Here is a 23,938-nt window from a genome sequence, read left to right as displayed (position 1 = left end):
GAATTTTTGCTTTAGCTCAGCTGGTCATATTACGCCAGTTTCAGTGCATGAGCTTCATCATTGACCTTTATAGTCATATATGTTGAGAGAGTCTTTATTTTCGCTAAGAAAAAGGCAGCTTCGGAGCTTGTGAAAGAGCACCTGACTTGTCACTCTGGAGAGGTTAGGTGGGGCAGCAGGTCATCAATCTGTTAACTAGAAGACTGGACAAGATGAAAATTAACCTAAGATCTCCTATAATCACTGCATGTAACGACTGCTGATATGTAAAACTTTGGCTTCATTATCTGCACAACTGTTGGGCCTTAGGGTTTTTTTCTGTAGAAGAAAGGCCACCTTTTCTCATCCAGCGGTCTTTCAGAGAAGGTTGTGTGCTTGCTCGTGTTGTGCAAACTTTTTATGTTGTTGCTGGGTAGTTTCCTGATTAATCAGAGTGGCATTTGCGTTGGCTTCTCATCAAGAATGCCATGGAAGGTATGTTTGAGTGCAGTGCACAGTAATATACAGAATGCATAAGATGACTGTTAGCCATCTGCATTTCTCATAATCGCCCTGACACTCTCAAGATGCTTTAAAGCATTTTAAGTATGTCTTCCGTGATTTAAAATGTTTCTCCTCTATAGCCATCTGAAGCCCATTTCTCTCTGTGCCCACATTTCTGTCATAGTTTTTCCTAGGCTATTTATGAAGGCTGAGTATCACAGGTTTGCTTGCTACTGAGGTGTTACTAATATCTGTCCAGATGCAGTTGCTTAYGTTGTAGGATGGGTTATGAGCAGAAGTCTGAGCTCACTTGCTTGTTACTGGAGGATTCCCTCCGAGACCGCATGTCCCACACTTGTTTGCTTTTCCTGCTCTGTTTACTAGCATTTCACCAAAGGTATTGCCTCCTTCTCCAAGGCTGATTGCTCCTCAGAACTACAATGCACCCATTTGCTTATTATTTATMAATGAATCTTATATGCTGATTTGTTACTTGTTAATATTAAGCTGCTGATCAGCAATATACTGAGGGATGTAAAAAACCACAACTTCACAGTATAAGATTTGTTTTGAACAACAAAATGCTTGCTAAGAGTGACACGGGCTTGGCAGAGACACACACTTGAAAAATGCAGAGGTCACATAGCCCCCCTTTAAACAATCCCTCTTTCCCTTGCAGAAGCAAGACTGATAGACAGCCACTTCTACTTTCCTGGGAACTACTCCTCTGTGCTGATTAAGAAATATTCTTAGTACTGACAGCATCATATTTAAAGCCAAAGAGGACCAGTCAGCAGCATTACACCAGCACAGAAACACTTGCACCGATGCAGATTATTTTTACAGTTTGATTTCTAATCTGGTGTCCTCCGCAGATGCTGCTTGGTACCTGCTCTCGACCTCATGAGAAATTCAGCAGTATGGGATTTACAGGCTCTTGGGCCACTCTTCTTCCACCTATTCTTGCTGTGAACTTGTAAACAGCCCCTGTTTGCTATCCACCATGTGTGAAATATTATCAATGTTGATATGCCGGTTGTGTGGTGTTTTCCACAGCACTGCCTACTTCTCAGAGGCTTTCTTGTGCTAAAGATTATTGATGCTAGCATTAAGTCATCAGCTGTTGTAAGCTGACAAAGGCTACAAAAACTCTGTAGCATCAGGCAGATTTATACTAGCTAGAGTGCAGATCCAGTAAGCATAAATACACAGACAAAAGATGCTTGGACTTGAATCTATTTTGTGGATAACTCCAATTTTTTTCCTTATTGGAAGTCTCTGGGGACTGCTTTTCCAACTTGTTTGGATCTGGCCAGGAACAGCCTTCTCACTGTCAGTAGGAGGGGGTAGGATATGTCCTGTTGACAGCTTAAAGACACTTGGGTGTGATCAATGAGTTTAACAAGCCAAAAAGCCTACCTGGATGACCCCCTCTGGGAGACCTGCATCAGTGAAGAGTGCTTAGCAGAGATGTATGGGATAGATGAGGCCAATGTGAAAGGGAGGAGGCATTGCCTTCCTGGAAGGTTCAACAAATCAAGGCTTTTAGGACCTTCAGGAGCTCAATCTCAGGGCTCTCATTGCACACAAATGTTCTCTTGCCACAGGTAGCACTGTGTGAGTGTGTTAGCTAGTGTGTTGGACTCCCTGTCTTTTGTAGGTTGTACAAACAGGATGACTTTGGATAGGCAGGTTTCAAGAAGGTTTTTTACCTTGAAACTCTTCTGTTGGGCACTCTATGGTTTCAGAGAGAGGAGTTTGCAGTGGGCTGGCATGTGCAGAGTAATTGTGCAAGGCTGGAGATGCCATTTCTTCTCACCTCTTGCGGATGTCACTCCTGATCTGGAGAACTGATTCATTTGTGGTTTCTCTTTGAGTCTTTAAATATTTGTAACAGAGAAATATAAAGATGACTAAATAATAGTTGCATCTTTATATTTGTACTTGCAGGGTGCCATTACAGCAACACGTGCATAAGGCTGGGGAGATGGTGTTTGCATTGGCAGTTTAGAGGACCGGCTCTTAATAGTTATGACTTCCTTTTATATCCTCCCTTTTGTGCAGAGTTTGATTAGAGCAACTCACTACATATCTGTCTCCTTATGTCATTACTAATACCTGTTTTTCCYCTGTATGGGAAGAGGTAGTTCAGCCCTAGTTAATCAAAAGGGAACTCTTTCCTGATGCTGCTGGGCGCAGACAGAACCTGCGATTAATTTTTGTTCCCAGACTAACAAACCATGTTTTCCCTCTGGGTACCCCACAGGGGTTCCTATGGAGTAAGAAGTTGTGGAAGAGGATTTTTATTACACCCTTTCCACAAACAGAGGCCCCCTTCTGCCCCTATTGCAGTTCCTATAATTGCAGACACTCTGCAACAAGCCTATTCTTCCATCTGCAGTAGGAAGATGTCTAGAATTGAAGTATGGCTGAAATTTCCCACAAAAACAGAGAAGACGGGAGTGGGGAAATATTCTGAATAGTGGAAGAAATAAAATGGCAGAGCAAGGCCTCCAAAGCTGGTAAGAAAATACCATAACACAACTGAACAAAACTGGCTGAACTTCTCTGCCATACAGTTTTATTTTGACCAATAAATATAACTCTGAGGATGATTCCCCAAAGATCTARCAAAGCCAAAAAATAGAGTAATCTTGAACAAGAGTGGGAGAGAGAGGAAACCTGCAACTTTTAATGGAGATGCCATTCCTTTCCTTCGGGGTGAGCTGTGGAGAAGAGGGAGGATGAATGTCTGTCAGCTCTGCAAGTGGCCCTTTTTGAACTTCCCAACTCTCAGCCATGTCCTGTTGCTCTTCAATGGTAAGAGTTTTGTTGTGGTTAGAGGGATAAAAAAAAATCCCATTTTTAATAAGATAATTTGCTTTGCAAATGTTTCTGTTATTTATAGCAGAGACAGACTTTGAACTGCTAATCTCTGGAGGATGAGAACAGAATCCCACTAAGAAAAGCCATTAATGGAGGAACCATGAGTGATCAGAGACCAGTTCTGGAAAAAGATGAACTGGACATTGCTCATTCTGCTGTGAAAGGAATATAGGTTTGCTGAACTCATCTGAGCAGATTTCCAGTTACTGGCTGATCCACCAGAAAGCTTCAGCTTAGTTTACAGAAGCTCCAAAACTAAAATGTAGTCGAAGGGACACCAAATCTTAATCCTTATTTCAGTTCTTTCTGAGATACTACAGAACATGTAGTTTGCTGTGTCACCTGGAGGCTTCAAAGGAGGTTGTCCTGACACACCAGCATCCTAGCTTCTCTCCTTCTGCCACAAAGCTAGAGTAGAGTGTTGCAGAGGCTCTGCTCCAAGGGCATCCTCCTGCTCTGCCTTAATCAAATGTAAGTCATTTGCCAGCCTTGACTCAACCATCAGGTAAAATCCAGGCTGGAGATCTCGAAGGGATGTTCCTTCCTGTAAGAATCTGTGGCTTAAGCATTTGCCATAGCTTTCAGATGAATGCAGATTCATTAAGCCTTATTACAGCCATACTGCTAGGAGAAAGACATTTGTTCCTTTTATAGGGAAATCAAAGCTCAGAAAGGTAATACTACTATTGGAGGACTGAACACCAAGCCCTGGTCATCCTGCCAGGCCTAGGAAGTTCAGAAATTCTTGAAAAGGAAATGTTCATATCTTGGAAAAAAAAAAAAAAAGAGAGAAAAAATAAGAAAAAACTCTGTTCACATTCTGCTGGGGCTTGGTTTCTGGGAACACAGACCTGGAAGGGCTTCTGGGGTGATTAAATCAACTGTGTTTCAGTGCTGTGAACCACCTCGCATCATCCTATTTGTTAAATAATCAGGCTTTATCCTAACACAATTTGGCTTTTGTTCCCAGTACAAAATGACTGGAAAACTGTTCCACAGGCTCCTTGCTCAAATGTTTAGAAACCTTATTTCCCATCTGTCTCACTGGGAAAGCTGGATTTTGCAATCCTCCTGCCAAAGGAGGTGATCTTGTTTGTGACTCTGCTGTGGTTTTCTTGGGTAATTCCACTGGTCTTTATTCTCCCATCTCCCAGGCAGTTCCATCTCCTTTGAGACATGGGCTGTATGAGGGCACCCAGGCCAGGGAGCCCACAGGTGGTAACCTCAGGACTGTTGAGGAGAAACAGAAATAGAAAAAAATGTCATTTCTATACACAGGGATGTGAAGAAGACTGGTTTGCAGAGAGGTGGTTGAGAAAGACAGCTACCCGTTCAGGATACTCAGAGTTGGCTGGTGAAAAGAGCAAGCTGTCCGTCACCTGACTGCCTGTTCCCTGTTAGAACAAAAATGGTTTTCTCTTCTCCCTTCTTTCCTCCATTTCTTTCAGTGCTAATTTGATCCTGGCAGGAGTAAACCTTCCTACTCCACGGCTGATGTCGTAGCCTCTGGCTGATTTGTCTAGGAGAGGACAGAGAGAACACAATGAGATGTCGGAGGAGATTCCAAGCAATTTTACCAAACACTCCAGGGATGTTTTTCTTTCCACACCCCTCCCCCACTAGTTTTTAGAATAATTTTTCAAGAGCACATATGCAAGTCATCTATGGGGAACAGAACAGTGAGTACCAGGGATTGGTACACTGTGTTCCCTTTGTGTACGGTACAGAAAATAGATAAAAGAAACAAAAGATGATGCAGAGAGCAAAGCAGCCATCAGTACTCTCAGAGAGGTTCAGTCTGACCTTTTCAGAGATGAAGGTCAAACCAAAATCCTCAGGTGCTGGGAAATTTGTCCTGTATTCCTAGAACAAGGAGACATTTACCACTAAGAAAATGAGAGCAGAATTCTGCTGTTCTTAAGAGGTGAGGAGAAGACAGACAAGAAAGGAACATTGTCTTGGATAATAATAAGGATTATATGCTTCTTTAGGAACTAATGTATCATTTAATTGTCTTATCTGCTGTACACCTAGCCAGCCACCTAGATTACACACTGTAATGGAAAACAGCTTGGAACCCTCTTTGTCATCAGCGAGATGGAAAACAGGACCCCGCGACAATCGCGGGGCTCGTTAGCATGCACTCGTCAGAAAGGAGACCCCCCTCCTCGGCCCTTGCCCCTCAACCTKCCACTCTCTCCATCTGCCATTGCTGCTCCAAACCCTTTAGATGCAGAGCATGTCCAGCAGTAAGCGTGGGATAGCTCCCCTGCATCCCATCCAGATTGTTTGCCTTGGGTCCCTCTCCATTCAGAGCAGAACATTTTTGCATAAATGCATCGACATGTCTGTATTGTTCATGCATGAAGGGTTCCCAGCATTTCCCATCCCACCCCCGCCCCAGCCGTCTTCTCCCTATTCCCCCGTCATATAGTTTCACTAGCTTTTGCATGATTTCCCTGCGCAACTGTGAATAAACCTGCCTAAAGCATTGCTAGTCAATGAGGCAAAGTTAAAAAATACCCAGTTGATTGCTTTTGATGGAATTGAAGCAAATGTTCAGAAGGCAAGGACGGAAAAGGGTGCAAGAGTGAAGCCATAATGGCCTTTACTATGTAATTTGGTTTCATGTTCTGCACAAGAAAACATGTAAAATATGTAAACAGAGCTCTCCAAGATTGTAATGTAGCTACAAAGCCACAGATATACAGACAGGCAGGGTGCTATTCTTCAGCTGAATGGAATGCCATCCTCAAAACCACATGATCATTTCTTTAAGCCTGAAAGTAAACTTTCTCATGCCAGCAGTAAAGAATTTATTTTTTCTTTTAAATGAAGGATTGTCCACACTACTTGTTCAGAGTACTGTAGGCATGTAAGCCTGTATCGTCATGAGAAACCTCTTCCGAATGCCACTCAATTCTGGGGTGTTCGCCTTGAGGTGTCTCTAAAAGGCATGAATTTTGGAGGATGGCACTTCAGCACTGTCCTGAAAGCATTCCATATTAGAAGGTCTCTCAAATCAAGACTGCTGTGCCCACCTGTAAATGAACAGCTGCTTTTTCCTTAAAAAAGTAAAGGATGAACCATTTAGATGAACTCTTGAGCTGCTCTAAGTCTCTCCTAAATCCTGATGTCTCAGAGCACTTGCTGTTGAAGACCCCTGAAGTAGATCTCAATTTTGAGAGTACTGTCTGTAAGGTTTGAGATTCAGTGTCTTCTGAAGTCATGTCAGTTGGGAATGTGGTAAGTAGATGTGATTCATCCATCTGGCAAATGGGCCTAACTGCCTTTGCTGTCAGCAGAAGCCCTACAGGCCCAGATTTCTACTTAGAGCCAGCTGCAAACATTTACTGTGTGTCAAGAAGCCCTTATTTGCATGGTCAGTGCTATCATCTGTGTGTGCACGTACCTACTTGCCGGGGAAAGCCTTCATTTCAGAAAAACAACTGGGTATGCTAGCCATTTTAGACAGTGGACCAAAGCCATTATGCTGAACACTTTGGGAACTTTGAGGACCATTACAGCCAAATTCTCCAGGTACTTGAGCATTTAACAGTGAAAGCTGCAGTTTAGGATTTACAGAAGTCCCTAAGCATCTACCTGTCACTGTGTTTCTAGCCTATTGATTGTTTTTGGAACTCTATTTGAGCCTTCTTAGCACTTTTTCCCATCTAAATAGCTTTGGAAATCTACCTTTACAGCAAAGTAGATCACTGCCTGGTGCCCTGCAGTGTGTTTATCCTGGGCCTTCTATCTACTGCAAAGGCAAGCCTTGCCATATGGAAATTTTACTTTGTCCCAGCAGTTGTTCCTAATGGGAAAGGCTGAGGTTCCAGCAGCTGTGAGCTCCTCCATCCCCTTCACTCCCACTCCATCCTTTCAGAGATTACTCTGGGGAGACAGGGAGGCTGAAGACACCGTGAGCTTCCTCTCACAGATGATACTCGCACTTCAGTCTCCATGGTAGCTCCTTTTGAGAGCAGCTGGGAGTTTCTGGGAACTCCCCACTAGCCTGAGACATTTGTGGAGGAAGTGCTCTGAGTGGTCATCTGCTTTAATCCACTCAAGTTTGAAGCTTATCAGCTCCCCCAGTGCTGCTTGGAGGTTAGATAAAAGCCATGAGCTTCCTCAGGCACCTGCAGCAAAACCTTGCTTCGATGTAGATGTGAATGGTTGTGTGCCAAAGGAAGCAACTGGCAGCTATTTCACAAAGAGCCTCGATGGATGGTCCGAATTATTTCGAGGAATTTACTCATATGGCAGGAGTGTTGTTAGCCAGTGGGTTTGGAGTGACAACTGCAAAAAATCCAGGGAAGACTTTTGGATTTGCATACCACAAGCTTCAGGTACTAAGAAAAACAAGCCGTGGACAGTTTAATTTTAATCAGTGTATGCTGACATGTGGCTGAGCAGTTGGATAGGAAACCAAGAGGGTTTGATGGCTRTGATGCAGCTGTCACCCTGCGACTGCACACACTGTCCCTCCTACGTGATCGCATGGGTGCTTGCCCCTGCTGCACTCGGGAGCATCCCCACCACATTCTTCCTTCTTGCTGTTGCATTCAGAGTGTCTCTTCTCAATGCATCGTCTCCCTGGATGTATCCAATTAAAGCCTGTTGACAGGCCAGAGCAGACGTATACCCTTAGGATTTGAGGCATGTGTACATCTTCATATAATGATGTACAACAACTGGGTGTCTGGCTAGCTCAGTGTGAGCATGCTGCAGAAAACTGTGCAGCTTCGAGAGGGAAAAGGAGGCTGAGGGAGAGATTTGCACCTCTAGTTATTCTTGTGTTTTGGGTGGAGGCTTGTGTGTGGTTTGTACAGGGTGTTTGCATGGTAAATAACCCTAAACAAAACCAAAAAACATGATTTTTTAACTCTGAAAATAAAAGCACTGAAAACTCCTGGATTTCTGCACATGAGAAAGTTTTGTTCTTTAAACACACAGATGTTTTTAAATGAAAAATCACTCTTTTGACCTTTCCTGAATGGGATCGTGTGGTCAGAGTTGACATTAACCACTGCACGGCTGTTTGCTGCAGGCAGAGGCAAAGCTTAGCGAGCAACCTTTGGAGAGTGTGATGGCACCTGCGGTGTCTCACATCGCCTGGAAGTTGCTGTTGTACCCGATACACAGTTGGGCTGCTCAGTGGAAATGAGGGTTAGTAGAGGGATATTTAAAGTCCACTCCTGCAGTACTTGAAACCAAAGAGTGTTGTATTTTTTTTCTCCTTGCTAGTTGAAAAAATGTGKKTTTTTTTTTTCTCTCCTATTTGTCTCACTTTCTGTGAAAAATTTTGCCCAAGTGTTTCTAAGCATCCCTGTATGCCTCAGCCAGTGTGTTATTCTGATGGAGAACTCTGCATCAAGCTGAAGGTCTTTGGATGTTTGTTGTGTTGCTTTTGGGCTTTTTCTACCTATCTGTATGCTTTCTGCATTCAAGCAAATTTATAGGACTAGCTTGAGGGAGGAAGGTAGGGATGTTACCAAATCTATCATAACAAGCCCAATCCTACTTTGTCTCGCCAAACCAGAAAACGCTACAATGAGTCCAGAGAGTTGGATCCACAAATATAGTATGAAAATATGTTTTTAAGTGCCTCCCAAAGTGTGGCACATATTCTGTTTTTAACAGATGCCAACTTCTCCCAAATGAAATACTCCTGTCCAAAACAAACAAACAAACAAAGCACTGCTCCTCTCATCATTCAGTGGCAAATACATAGGGAATGGGGTGGTTTTCCCTTGCCATAGCACATCCCGCCCTGCCAGCCTTGGCCAGCAGTCATGTGTGAGCTCGCTACAGTGGACCTTGCTAGTTYGAGACAGGCAGTTTGGGAACCTGAGTGTGCAGCCAACAATAATGTTCTGGCTACTGTATTTGTTTAACCTTGCTCTCCAGTGGATGGATATACAGTCTGCTAAAGCACTTATCAGTCTGTAATGCCTTCACACATTGGTGAGCAGCAGTGTGGAGGGCTCTAAACAAGAGCTATTGCTGCTTATTGAAATGTCTTCTAGCTTTAATAAGGCTCATGTTTGTGGAAGTGAAGGGAGAAGGTCTTGTTTGGGTGTTATGTTCTTCATGCTGTCTGTCTAGCAGACTGCATTTGGCTGCTGTTTGTAACCCTAGAAGTATTTGGTAATTTGAACATAATAGCAGAATGCAATTGAGGGCTCATTCTGAGAATCAGCCCTTACAGATGAAAATCCTAGTGGTGCTGGGATAGACAATGTAGCTGTCTGAGAGGAGCATCTTTATGTCCCATGGCTGTGTTGAATATATAGCAACCTCCTGATATGAATAATAAGGAGCACRTGACAAAATGTCCAATTACAATTGCATGTGCTTCATATGAGATTATGTTTGGTGTTGCTGTGAACTTCGAGCTATCATTTCTTTTTCCATCTATTCAGTGTGCACTGCTGACTGGCAAAAGAAGTAGGGACAGGTGCAAATTATATCCCTAAACTCCAAATTTTACTATTTACTTGCACAAAAGTTGCAAGCTGATCATTAAATCACATTTGTACAATTATTTTTTCTCTTTCTTGTTCTTTTTCCTGTAGTTTGTGGCACTGGGATAGAGTGACAACTTTGGAGTGATTCTCTGAACCATGCAAAAATCATCTGGCTAGGGTTTTGTTATAAAATCAAAACTCCATACTGTTTACCTCAGCAGATCCAGCTAAGATCTTAGATATTTTGAGTATACCTGGCTGGATGTCAAAGCCAATGCGGACTTGGTACAAGGCCAGTCAGAACTGATAWACTTTTTTTTCAGGTATACCATGTGACGTTTATGGTTTTATGTGATTTTCATTTGAACTCAATGTTTTTAAATGAAGTTTGCTTTGAATTCGGAGATACCAGAAATTCAAAGGAAAGCTCAAAGAGTGCAAGCTGCATGATTTAAAAATTCAAATACCTTGTTCATACAGACTCTTTGGACCTGAAATAGCTTTTTTTTTTTTTTTTTTTTTTTTTTGAGAAAGCTGAAGTTAATAACACACATTGGATACACATGCAATCTGGGCCATCATCTAATGAAAATCCCTGAAGCTCCCATTCGCTTTCCTGAAACTCACCCAGATTATATGTCAAAACAAAATGGTCCTTTGCTTCTCCTACTCTTTTGTAAATCAGAGACCTGTTTTTCATCAAGCAGTCTACATAAGAAAATCTCCCTTTGGAAACAAGTGCTATCATTTTTATTGTAACTATAGAGGAATTTATCCCCATACTGCAGCTGTGATATTTTTACATGCATAAATTAATTAAAAAAGCCTATCCTTTAGCTGAAACTCGAAGATTTTTTGCTAAAAAAACAGTAGTAATAGGATAARTGAATGCTAAATCTACAAGTTCCAGATACCATCAGCTGCTCCAGATCCAGATGGAAAGTGGTTGTGCTGCAAGTGAACATAGCAACTGGCAAGAGGACTTTATTTTGTCCTGCAGGAGACATAATCTGCCTCCCAATCCCATGGCCAAATTCTGTTCTTCATTACACTAGTAAAATTGACAGATGAGATTTCCTATTACTTCTGAGCCAGCTGAATCTGGGAGTAATATAGCATCCGTGTGTTACCCCAGGAGTTTTATCAGCTTCCAGTTGATAAAGCTTCTCTTCTGATCACCTGCCTACATGCCTTTGTCCTGGAGGAAAGCAATCGTGCTTTTCATCTTTTGCCCTAAGGCCTTTAAGTAACCCAATAAAAACAGGCAAAAGCAGACAAAGCACAAGATTTAGTAAACCTGTATTTTCAAAGACATATTCCTTGCCCTCTTAAAAGTGCCATTCCCTGTGATGAAATTGGATGCAGAGGACAAGGGGAAGTTTGGAGTGGAAGGTGCATAGTTTATGGACATCAGAGGTATGGAAAAGTTGCTGCTGAGGAGAAGGTGTAAGCAGACTATAAGGAATCATAAGTAGGAAGATTATTGAAAGAAAAAAGACAAACCTTTCTTTTTATCTGCACCTGCTTATAACCTATGCTACTGCTGAATCTCAGAGATGTTTTTTTTTGGAGAGGAGTGGGAAGGGAGATTTGTTTGTTTTTTTTCTTGCAACAACAAGGTGTTATAAATTCATGGTTAGTGCACATAAAAATATGACATGTGTAGCTGTTTGGATAAAATAACTTTGGATGTTTTCCTTAAGTTTCAGAAGCCAACCGGAAATGATCCAATCCTGATTTTTCTAAGTTTATCAGCCAACCACTGAGCTAATACTTCTGACAGGACAAGTCCAGTGCACTGGAAAATACTAGAGTCCCAATATTTATGAAGGAACTAGTCCTAAAACACTTCTAACTGGAATCTAGGAGAAAAAATAGAGCAAAATTTCTGGATGTCCCTTGAGTAAACCTGTTCATGTACAATTTCCRTCTTAGCTCTGTGAGCGCCTGAAGTTTGGATTGCTTGTAGAAATTGGATGATTGTCGAGGTGTTTGTTGAAAGCCAAATGGTGGCCTTTTTAATGATTCACTGCTCACTAGTATGGGCAACTTCATTTTTCTGTAATTTCAACCCAATTCGTAGCTTAAATGAGAAGAGCACTGGAACAGCTTTTAGAACAGATTGGAGGTCTGTGGTGCAGGAGGCGATCTGAGTGGCATCCATGTGGCTGTCAAGCTGCCTTATAATATCGGGCAATAAACAAGCAAGAACCTTCCTGATATTTAGCAACTGTACTGAAGTTTTGCATCCTTGGGTAAAATTAACTTGAGGTCTGCAAGGACAAAAAGAGGCTTGGAAGTCTGACCTCTTGATACCTGCCATCCTTGAGGTGTGACATTGGAGAAGTAAAGATTATTTTGGCCAATGATGCGTTAAAATGTCGCTTGTGTCATGGTTGGGATCATCTGACATTTGTTGAGTTAAATATAAAGAACATTCTGCAGGGCAGCCAGCTAAAAATTGTACATTAATTAGGATTCATTCTTATAGTTGATATCTGTTCTTTAGCTGGATCTTCAAACAGCAGACTATGTCCTGTTTGTGCCTCCACAGGTTTCCTATCAGCCAGTGAGTATTTCTGTGCACTTGTACTATCCCGTTCAGGATATATGCACTCCAGAAATAGATGGTAATGTAGTTTTACCAGTAGATCCTTTTCCTGCACATTTTCTGGTTACTGTTTTGCAAATGGGACAGTGTATAGCTTATTTCAACACAGAAACCCACGTCTGACTTTCCTGCTGCAGAAGTGGCAACCAGTAGGAGAGATGGAGATGGAACAGTCTACCATTGCGGACATTATAACCATCTCTAATGTTYTTCTCCAGAAGAAGACTGCTCTCTACTAACTGATGGAAAAGGAGTTGTGATGGCTCTTCATTGCCGTCCTTAGCTTGAAGACATGCATTTGAGTAAACCCCTCAATGGCAGAACATGAGTTTTGTGACTCTGTGCCAGAGTTGAGTAGGTCTGCATCCCTAGTATAAATAGCAGCTTTACCTGTCTGCACTTTATACTAATATAATAACATGAGAGATAAGAGCCACTGTTGTATGCAACAGTYGTATGTGGTATTTGGCTGTGCTTGCTCAATTGGAGTGACAGAGCTGGATGACACCTATTTGTGTCTACTTATGCAGGGAAGCATATCCATCACAAATCTGTGTGCTTATTTGCCCCTTTGTTACATTTTTGCACCTGTTTGCCACTAGTGGTTTTTATCCTCAAGTGGTTTTTATCCTGTGTAATGAAGGAAATATGACCCTCGTCTCACAGGCTTCTGAGGTTTGGAGAAGCTAAAGGCTGAACAGAAAGTTAGTTAYGGAGCTGTGCACTGGATGCAGTTGTGTTGAGCTCTTGTCTAGTGTCTGCTAATCAGTAATCCTTAACCTGTGGCTTGCTTGCAACAGGTAAACATCAACATAATGTAGTATTGCCTAGAGTCAAAGGAAGCCATCATTGCTCTTGTAATGACAGAGGCTGACAATAGAGCATAATGTTGCCCAGTCTCTGTGTGTACAGAATTCTTGTTCATGGGTCAGAAATGGATGGGAATCATTCAGGAGCATGCTTCCTGAAGTTGTCCTTGACATTTTCGCACATTACCTGAAAGTTAAAGGTTATGAAGAAAAAGAGTTGAATGACGCTTGTTGCAATAGTAAATGTGTTTTAGATGTGGCAATGAACTTAGATCTCCTGATATATCACTTTTCTCTTTCTGCTGACGCATTCTTTGGTCCCCTTGAGTAAGACAGGGAAAACGGGAGAGGCAGTTTGAAGAACATGTTGTCCCTGTGATTGGCAAAAGATTGTATAAATCAGTCAAAGGGAAACCTCCAGGCATTCCCTCCTGTGGGAAAATACCACAGCGCTCTCTGCCCTTGTTCCTTCTGTCTCTCAATCTTTGTGTACAAAATGTGTGAGTGGGAGACGAGCTGGATTAGAACCCTCTGAAAGGAAGAGACATACTTAGCTCTTTTAATTGAAAGCAGCTTTCTAGGGACAAATATGACTTGGGCTTCCAGTAAGTAGRTGCAAGTATTCCTCAACTACTTTGGAGCAGATACTAAGCTCCTGTGGACCCCAAATACTGTATGGGTCAAAGAACCTGTATAAGTCCGAGTGAACAAAGTTTTTGAGTCCTGTGTGATTCTGTCACTTKTCATTTCAGGGTGTTAACCAAACACTAAAGCATTTGCCTTGAAAAGTACATCCATCCATCTTCTCTGCTTGCAACTGTTTTGCCTGGTTGTAGCAGACAGGAGGATATTAGGGAACAATTAATTTCTCATTCACACTCATTCACATTAATTTCTATAAATGTATAGCCATGAAGAGAGGTGATGCTCTGTCTTCCAATCCGTTGGAATGCACCGAGTTGTCATGTCCTAATCCCAGGACCTTCTGATGCTCCCTTTTTCTGTATGCCCTCCTCTTCCCTATGCATGCCACTGTTCCGTACCGTTAAATTGCAAGTTAGAAGTGATGGAATTGTAGTAATAAGTTCCTTCACACTGCTGTTATCTTCTAAGAGATGCTTCAAAGGCAGAAGTGTGAARGATTATCCTAGCAAGTGATTCTCAAACTTAGCAGTTGTGTGACACTCAATATTTGGTTAAGAGTTGAAAAGCATGTGTATTTACCAGGTGTGTTGAGGAGGGTGTTGAGATGGGAGTGTCTGTAGGTGACTGGGACAGTTTATCCAATCCAGTTGTTATTGGAAAATCTTAAAGAACCTTTTTAAGCTAGATAAATTTACTAGATAACWGCTAGTTTAAGAGAGGCCATTGTAATCACTCCTGTTGTCATGCCTAGTAGGCTTTCTCTCACTTCACAGGCCTACTCTTCTCATAAAGTATTGTTTTCACACAGTACCACTTTTGAATTGTTTGCTGATCAGCCTCAACAGGCCTGGTAGTTTACCTGACCCTGGCCCCAGTAGACCAGTCTACTGAATCTGCACAGCTGAGCTGCACATGTCTAAAACACAGACTCTGTGCAATGTTAAGATTTTTACTAATAGTCTCAGGCAGAATCAGAAAGTGCTCCAGTTCACACACACACACACACACACACACACACACACACACACACACACACACAAATCAAACAAGGCATTTAAAAGTTACCAGAGGTTTCCAAACCACCTCAGCAGCGGTTTATTTTGGGTTTGAGTCAAATTTTTGGTGAAAGTTTGAGTCCTAATGCAGGTTTTTACTCACCCTTGCTTAAAATACAGCAAACATCAGTCCTCTTGTTTCTTTCAACCACCCTTTTTGACCAATAAAGCAGGAGAAGATACAAGATTAAGGAAAAAAAAATTGTATAAAAGTAATGAGACCTTTGTTCATGTCCAAGTGCTCTGTGACCATATAAATTGCAGATGTGGGTAAGATAAATTCCCTAACTGGAGAAGTATTAAAATAAAAACCATGCTCCCAACAACAGACAGGCTGCTGAAAATGCAAGAAAAGAGAATTGTGAAATGATACATGTCAAATTGCTGGACTCGATTTCAAATGCCAAAGATAGTTTATGTAAAGCCTTGCTCTGCTGTAAAATGTAACACTATACACTGGCTTGCCTCAATGAAGCTTGGTCCCAGTTGTTTTAAAAACTAAATAAACTAAAAATCTTCTTCCAGCCCATTAAAACTGATTTATGTTTTACCCATAGATTCCTGTGTGCTAGACCTTGAGAGACTCAGATTATAGAAGTGATTACCTCACTTTTGGCCAATCTGATTTCTCCTTCTCAGACTCTCTTTACATTGCTTGACTTTGCCTGCTGAGTCCAAGGGGGGAGTTCTGTGCATAATTACTGAGTGGACATAGCATTTTAAACCATTAAAAACATCTCTGCTAATTCTCTCATTTCACTTTAGGATTTTCTTTTTGTTTTAATAATCAGGGAAATTGCTTATGGGAATGTCTTTACTGACAGCACATCATCATCAGGTTGCTCAGTTAAGGCTTTAGTCTTGAAAAGAAATTTAATAATGTTCCCGGGAGTATATTACTCCACTTAGCACCTAGTGCAAGTGATCTCTGTAATCAGTCCTAGACTTTCTCATGTGCTAGTCGCATGGCTAAGTAGCCATTTGAGATGTTTTGACCTCTTGAGTTGCATTTGTAGCCTCATTACCAATACACACTGTGATCAAAAGGAATTCCCTCKAAGTCACCAAAATATTGCGAATCTTATCAGGTGCTCTTAAGGTGATCTGAGACCTTCAGGTGGAAGCATCCTTCTAATACAGTGACAGTTTTTGTCTTATGGACAATCTCTTGCTCATTCTTCTTTGGAGAATGAAAGTTATAGTCATGTTTGCTTCTTTATAAAGCAGCCTCACATATCTGTGTGGTTTTAGTGTAAATCCTTGCATTTCTTGATGCTTCTTTTTCACATCTTATATACTGATGGCAATGCAAGACTCTCTGACACTTAAATTCAAGTTTAATTCTTTTATGTGGGCTTTTCACTCATGCCAACATTTTGAATTAATCTTCTTGTCCTTTACTGAAAGGAAGTATCCTACTTCTGCCTGCCATGGAAAATGCTGGATTTAGGAAGAAGTTTACTCCAGTTGCAGAAACTAGTTCCTTACAGACTCTCCTTGCGTTTCCTTTAATTTAGTTGTAGAGACGGGACTTTCCTGGCTACACTTCCAAGTTTGCATGGCCATCCGTGGCTKTCCTGAGGTTACAGTGACAGGCAGGTTTAAATAGGATATCACTTGAGCAGTGTGGAGCGCATCCACAGATATCTCCTGCCATGAGTTGTTGTGYTCAGGAGTAATGATTGCTTTGATTTCAGTTGAATGGTGGTGGTCCCTTTAGTAAAGTTGAGCTAGACACTCTTGAATTCCTCATTGTAGTAAACTAAGTACAAGAAGAAACTTCTGGTTAACATCCTGCTGTTGCGAGTCCTTTGATCATTTATGTTTAAATTTGTATTGAGTAGAAAGAACCCCAAAAAACACCTTTGAAATAATTCTTATGGTATTGAGGTATCTTTACAATATTTTATTTTATTCTAGTAATGTATCTGGACATTTATCCCACTGTAAACAGTCATAATCATTTCACAGTACCATTTACATCCATTCTGGCATTTCCTTTTTCTCTCTCAGATGTGCCGAACTAAGGTGATTGACTTGAATGATGGTGTGTCTCAGTATGCCTGGTATCCCTGCACAGCCAACTTCCAGTATTCCCATATGACTCAGACCAATTTCTGGCTCAAGGTAAGAAGGACACAAGTGCCAAGGTAATTCAGAAGTTTCCTATTTGTCTGTCTTCAGAGGCTCTCCAATGGGTGAAATATCGTAAGATAGTGCCAGGCTTCTGCTTTCTTTGAAATATGTTTGGTGCAAAAGAGCAAAACAAAGTCTATGAGCATGTAATCATCTAGGGAATGACTGGTAAAGTCCCCTTCTCTGACAAGCGCATTGACTTTCAGAGGAGTTATAACCTCCAGCCGCAGAGCAGTTTAGCTCAAGTCCTATTCAGTTTGTATATCTGGGTTTAGGCTTCTCCTGTACTGAATAAAGCACAGTCAGTAAKAGCTCCAACAAGCAACACAGTTTGGAAGAGATTTATCTATTAAAATAAAGGAGGAATTGTTACTTAAAAGTTGTGCACTGGCTTTTTTGTTTTTAAGTCTACCCCTTTTATCCATCTCAGTTTTTGAGGGACTTTTTTCTTTCTTTCTTTCTTTTTTTTTTTYCCCCTAGGCTTATTTTTCCCAGCCTATGGTAGCCGCAGCGGTTCTTGTTCACTTGGTTACTGATGGCACCTACTACTTGGATCAGAAGCAGGAAACCATCAGTGTGCAGCTGTTTGACACCAAGGAACAAAGTCATGATCTTGGTAAAAATATATTTTATTCAACTCCCTCTCTAGTGTTTGCTTAATCTGTTATTAATCCTGTTCAAGATCTATTCCTGCTTGTTTTTTCCAGAATCATAAAGAAAAAGTGCTTGCTTAATACATCAGGATCTGAATTTTACTGAGAGTCTATTGAAAATGATACATCATTTGATACATCTAATACTCTGCATACTCTAATACATCTAATATATAAAGGGAGATTTCTATTGTTTTTTGATGGTCTGGATACAGGGTCTTCTAAAACCTTTGTTATAATGTCTGTGAAGGGGCTGCAGATAAGACAGCTAAGCCAGTTATATGAAGAAAACCTTTGACTGCTGTTGTCCAGTGAAGCAGATCATAACCAAGGCACTTGGATGCCTCACAAGGAGATGGCTGGTTTTCTCCCTCCCTCCCTCCCTTGAAGAGTAGCAAGGTCTTCATGATAAATTTTGGGTTATCTAGGCCAACGTTTTTCATGTGAAACGTTTCAGGTTTGATGAAGCTGCAGAACCTTGCAGGCTGAGTGGGAGATGCATGGTCTCAAGCAGATGCGTGTGAGAGTGTCTTTGAGCGTACGAATTGTACTAATGTCCCAAGGTAGTTCACCGTGAAGTGATTTTTAGGGAAAAATAACCTCCTCCCCCAACTTTGTTTTACCAGTTTACAGTTTTGCCAAGCTCAGACTCATATCAACTTCCTACTAGTTATGCAAACAATAAGAGTCACTTGCAAATGAAAGGCAATTTACTATCCTGTGCAATCTATAATATTGGTGGGGTGTGGAAGAAAAGAAAATGAGGTGTCTGTTGTCAAAACACAAACAAACAAAAAAACCCCACAAACAAAATAATAACAAGCTGTGCAGGTTGAATGAGGACAGTTATAGTTTGCACAGCACCCCTGCACTGGTCTTACCCTCCTCCTTTTGCAAAACAGTGGCACATAGCTGTTTCCCCCTGAGAAATGAGTGACAGACACACAACTATGCTAACAACTACTTAATGTGACACTTTGAAAAGAGACAGACAAACAAATTGTGAGAGGAAAAGAGCAAGAAAGAGGAGCAAAGAGGAAATCAAGGGCGAAGTTTTGAAATCCCCAAAGAAGTTGCAAAATGAGTTTGGCATGCCTCAAACTGATGCCTGCAAATCTTCACAGTTGAGACGCTGTCTTCATCATGGAAAAGCCCCTGTAGTATTCACAGAGAAATGTTTCTTAGCACAGAGGAGGCGTAGGTTAGTCTGCCCAGCAGTTCTCACTCAGGCAGAGCTGGGCTTAGCATTAGGTTGTTTTCCTGTAGCAAGCTGGAAACTTGCAGCTGGGATGAAAAGTTTGGCATGCAGAGACTGCAAGGTTGACTGGATTGTCAGGCAGCCTTAAGCAGAAGTCAGCAGCAAATTGAAAGTACGACCTAGAATGAGGTAACAGTATTTTAGCTTGTGCTGGTTTGCATAAAGCCTATCACACCTGTCTGTCACTGGTACCTGTATTAGCGAGTATAAAACYAGATCAGGCCACAGCGTGCTAAAGTGCAGCACAGTGCACAAGGGCAGTGTACCCAGAACTGCACTTCGCTGCACTGTGTGGATGGTCCAGAAATAATGAGAGGTTTCTTTTGAGACTGCCTAGGAGAGAGGATGGCAAACACCTCAGAGATGTGGGTTAAGAGGAACTGGCATTCAAATGTCGAATAGATTTTAAGAGGTATTGAAGGACTGATGAATAGATCAGTCCAGAGCTAAATGAACAGGGGCAACCATCAAGATAATTCAAACTCATGCACTCCTGCTAATATGTTCTACCTCAAATGAGTTTGTATTTATTTATTTATTTCTTAATGAAGTCAGGTTAGCTAAATGCTGCCCCATTCACTCTCCATTTACCTTGCTGGAGCAAAAAACACACCAGTATCTGCAGTGGATCTGTCTTATTGTGGACACCACCTTGGTTCTATGACTGAAAATGAAATGAATAAACAGCCTCATACCATAAGGTCTTTTTTGGCCTTCCATCAGAGAAGGCAGAAACTTCTAAGGAATTTGGGAACTCGGGATTTCAAGTATTAACTGCACCTGTTTGTAAGTGAGAAACGTGCACCGTTCCACAAGGAACTGATATCAAAAGACCTGTGGAAGGCAAGTAGAGAGGAAGGTTATTTCAGGGTCAGGTAAAGACCAAAACAAAAAGAGGTTTGCTTTTTTAGTTTATTTTGCTTTTTATTACAGGAAGATTTTTTTTTTAACAGAAGATGGGAGATAGATGTTTCAAGACAGTGATCAGAAGTCCTAATTCACAGGAAATCACTTTCTAAGGGGAAAAATGAAAGCTTTTTTATTCTTTTGATTTTGAATCAAAAAAAAGGGGAAAAGTAATAAAAATCCCTGAGCCATTTAAACATACAGATAGAACCTACTTTATTTTTAAATTTGTAAGTGTAGTGGGTAGTCCAAGAATTTGGGCCAAATTCGTTGCTGGTGGAACTTCAGTGAAGTGAACAGAACTGGAACCAAGCTGATCTGCAGGGAGCCAAGAAGGCAGGACTTTGCAGCCAGTCGCAAGCTTGTGAATCTCATTTAATGTACTTTGAGGCCAAGTGACAGTTGTCTGTCCTTTGAGTTTGCCCTGAGATAGATTTGGCTCATCTGAAATCAAGTTACTCCTATGTGAAGGCAGAAACTTCTTCCTGCATGCCTTGTCTACTGAAGAAGGATAAGAAGTCTCCCCAGCACATCTCTGGGGCTACTGAGCATCATCAGATACCTTGAATTTTTTTATTCTCAAAGGAGGTCACATGCAAAATCCTCCCTGTAGCCATGACGCTCATTTCTCCCTCTCCAAGACCATATTTGCTCTTTCTAGGAAGGAGCCAAGGCTGAAAACAATCAAACGAAAGCAAAACTGGGCACATTTGGCATAGAGTTGATGTAAAAAGTTTAACACTGAGTGTTAATGACATGCACAGCTACAAACAAGCCACTGGTAAACTGCCCGCTGTACACAAAGCCATCCATTCTGCCGGTGCCATTTGATGCACAGTATAAAGGCTTTAACTGTCCTCTCAGACTAGTTTTACAATAGTGCAACTCCACTTCCTCCGTGATGGTTGCTCCTGATTTAACAGAGCACAATAGAAATGTAGCTATGGTCTAAAGAAATTGCTCTGAGAGCCTACCGCATTTGCAGAGAGAATGGCAGCCTTTCTTTAGCTGTCTGGAGGGATATACTTCTCTGCTAAGCTCTACAGAGTGATTTGGGAAGCCCCTCCAGGCAGCTTACCATAACTTTTCAGTTCTATAGGGCCATTCCTATGGGTGAAATGCTTCTGAAGTGCCAACGGCTTCGGGAAGCAATTGTGTTAAGTCTGACCCTTCCTCTGATCTTGTCTCTCTTCTGGCAGGTGTCCACGTCCTGAGCTGCAGGAACAATCCCCTGATTATCCCCGTGATCCATGACCTCAGTCACCCTTTTTATCACACCCGGGCTGTCCTCATTAGCTTCAGCTCCCAGTTTGTGGCCATCTCCGGGGTGGCCCTGCGTTCCTTCCACAACTTCGACCCCATCACCATCAGCAGCTGCCAGCGAGGACAGACCTACAGCCCGGCGGAGCAGAGGTGAGCCTGTCAGCCTGCTTCCTTCTCGCCTCGCCACCCACCGCCCCCAGCCCCAGCAGGCCCGAGCGAGAGGTTAAAAGGAGCCAGGAGGGGCAAGGCAGCTGAACCCTGCTGACCCTTTTGTGTTGCTGGAGAAAAAAACACCAGTGTTCTCACTGATCAGGATGGATGGGACATTTAACCCGCATAGGATACTGCTAGTGAATTATTTCCTCTTCCTTTCTCCTCCCTCTCTTATCCCWAGCTTGGAATTGGGGCCAGTTAACTCTACATGCATTCCCCAATAAGGCCTCATTTTAGCTGCTCGCACCTCGTCCTCGAGCTAAACTGCTTTGTGCTGTTAAGCGGCTACAGGAACCTCCCACAGAAATGGTTGCACAGAGACAAAGTGATTCTTGTGCCCCAGCGGGGCCACATCCTGCAAGGTGCTCAGCCCACAGCAGTGGGTGCTCAGCAGCCAGTGTTCGTGTCAATTTTATGGCTGGGCAAAGGCTCTCAGTACCCCCATGGATCCGGCTAACGCTCTGAAAAGCTCTGTGGGACCCCCCAGGATGAAAGGTTTATGGCTACCGTTTTATTCTTGTTGTTATTACAGACACATCAATAGATCACCACCAAGCCCTCTCAGGCGCTGCTTTACAGCATCCCACAGAGACTGTGACCTTTCACAGCCTCTGGTGCAGCAGCTTCTGGGRTCCTTTCAGCAAGGCATTGAAAAGMAGAAGTGGGGAGAATTTAGCAAAACCTCTCAAAGAATCACTTTTCTCTGAGAATTCAAAGTTGTGAGCAAGCATCAAACTATAGCAGCAGCAAAAGTAAAGCAAGTTGCTTTTCCTAGCAAGCCTCTGCTCAGCCTCCTAAGCAGACTGTCAGGTTTTTGATAATGTTCTGGTTTGTTTTTAGGACCTGCTTTTATTCCAAGAAGGGGGGAGGGTGAGAAGGGGGATAAGAGAAAAAAAAAAAATAGAAAAGAAAAAAAGAGTATATCTATAGCTAAATCAATCCAGTCAGTGTGTTCTGACCTAGATTCAAGGCGTCTGATCATTCTGTGCAATAGGTTGTATAAATTCAGAGGCCCAAAGACAGCAAGATCAAGTTTCAGATGAGAAGTCTAGTTGTGGAAGTTTGGCCAAATCCCAACACAGAGACAGAAAAAGAGCAAGAAAACCCACTGGAAGGAGACAGTGAGAAGCAACAGAGTGCTTGAGAAGGCTGAGACACAGGACCACACTCCTCTCTCTCAAGTTTTCAATAGGAACTTGAAATATTTGTTCACTTATGAAATTAAAAGTACTCTGTGTTTAGAAAGTTATTTCCTTAATAAAAAATGCTTTCCCTTTAGGCAAAGCTTCAGTGACCCTCTGCAGCACAGCGAACTAACCTTTTGAAATTTCTTGGAGAAGAATCACCCATCATTTGCTTYTTTCTTCCTGATTTTTTTGTTTGTTTGTTTCCCTTTGTTCTCATAATTCACTGACCTGTCTCAGCCCTTGGGTCTCAAAAACTTCMCTCAGAGCCTTGCTTCTTCAAAGCAGTGACATTTTAGAACTTTGGGGTAACAATGTTGAATTGAACATAAAGCTTCTAGCATCAATCAAGCAACCAGAAACTCTCAAATATAAAGCACCAATCCAAAGCAAATTGAAATCAGTATTTTTTTCCATTGACTGCATAGGGGAAAAATTCCAGTCTGCCTTCTGATGGGATCATTTGGAGTGGCCACATAYACTTTCCTCTCCAGAGATAAGAAACTCCATGCAGTTTAGTTATCCAAAATGTAGAAAAGATGTGTGTTAAGACAAATATTCAAGCATCCAGGAACCGGCAAACACAWAACCTCTTTGCTGTCACTTGCCATCTTTTTTGCTTCATTAATTTACTCAGTCCAGAATGAACACAGAAAGAAGGTTTTGTTTGTTTTGAATTTATTCATAAGCAGAGCAGCAGCTGGATATGGGTCTTCTGCTGCGAGAGTGCTCTTGGTGCGTRTTGAGGCTGATCTGTCCCGTTATTTAAGTCACCTTCTTCCCCTCTGCCTCCCACGCTCCCTATCAGACCCTTTTTGAGAGCTAGGGATCGTCAGTCCTCGTGCTTCCCTGGTCCTCTTTCCATGCTGGCTACATCTGCATGATATGATCATATATTTAATCATTTTTTAAAATAACTTTCCTTCCTACGTACAAGAATCAACTTCGCGGCTTTCATTTTCCTTAGGCAAACATGGATATTTTTGCCGCCTTTTTTGGCTTCTCTCTACAAGAGATATTATTTCCCTCTTTTCAAGGAGAATTATTTTAGTTGGAGAGAATTTATAGCCACATACAGGCACTTCTAGGCTAGGGTGCAGATTTTAAAATGTGAAAGAAAAGAAATATATCACCCCTTAAATGTTAACACAGCTTTTATTTTGAGGGTGAATGGATATCTCCCATGGGTTAGTGACAACTTAATAACTGAAAATAGAACGTATAGTCACCCTTCTTTCTTAAAATGTATAGTAAAGTTTAAAAGAAAAAATGGAGCTTAAATGTGCAAGTCCCATTGAACTTTATAGAATCTTGTCTTCAGTCATCTTTATTTCTTTTAAAAAATCCATTCCATTGTCTGAAGACA

General features: G+C 41.8%; 1 protein-coding gene across 1 annotated transcript in view; it reads left to right on the top strand.

Annotated features, from left to right (window-relative positions):
• The window catches only part of PAPPA (pappalysin 1), a 180,274-nt gene that overhangs the window by 108,928 nt on the left and 47,408 nt on the right, over positions 1-23,938 (top strand). Inside the window, exons 11-13 of the mRNA XM_026049405.1 lie at positions 16,973-17,086; positions 17,576-17,711; positions 21,112-21,325. Coding sequence (XP_025905190.1) covers positions 16,973-17,086; positions 17,576-17,711; positions 21,112-21,325 — 464 coding nt within the window. The remainder of the gene's footprint in view (positions 1-16,972; positions 17,087-17,575; positions 17,712-21,111; positions 21,326-23,938) is intronic.

The sequence above is a fragment of the Nothoprocta perdicaria genome, unplaced genomic scaffold, assembly GCF_003342845.1.
Source record: "Nothoprocta perdicaria isolate Ctin4 unplaced genomic scaffold, notPer1 scaffold_6, whole genome shotgun sequence".
NCBI classification, from domain to species: Eukaryota; Metazoa; Chordata; class Aves; order Tinamiformes; family Tinamidae; genus Nothoprocta; species Nothoprocta perdicaria.
The sequence above is the reverse complement of the archived record's forward strand: the minus strand, read 5'-3'. Positions and strand labels throughout refer to the sequence as shown.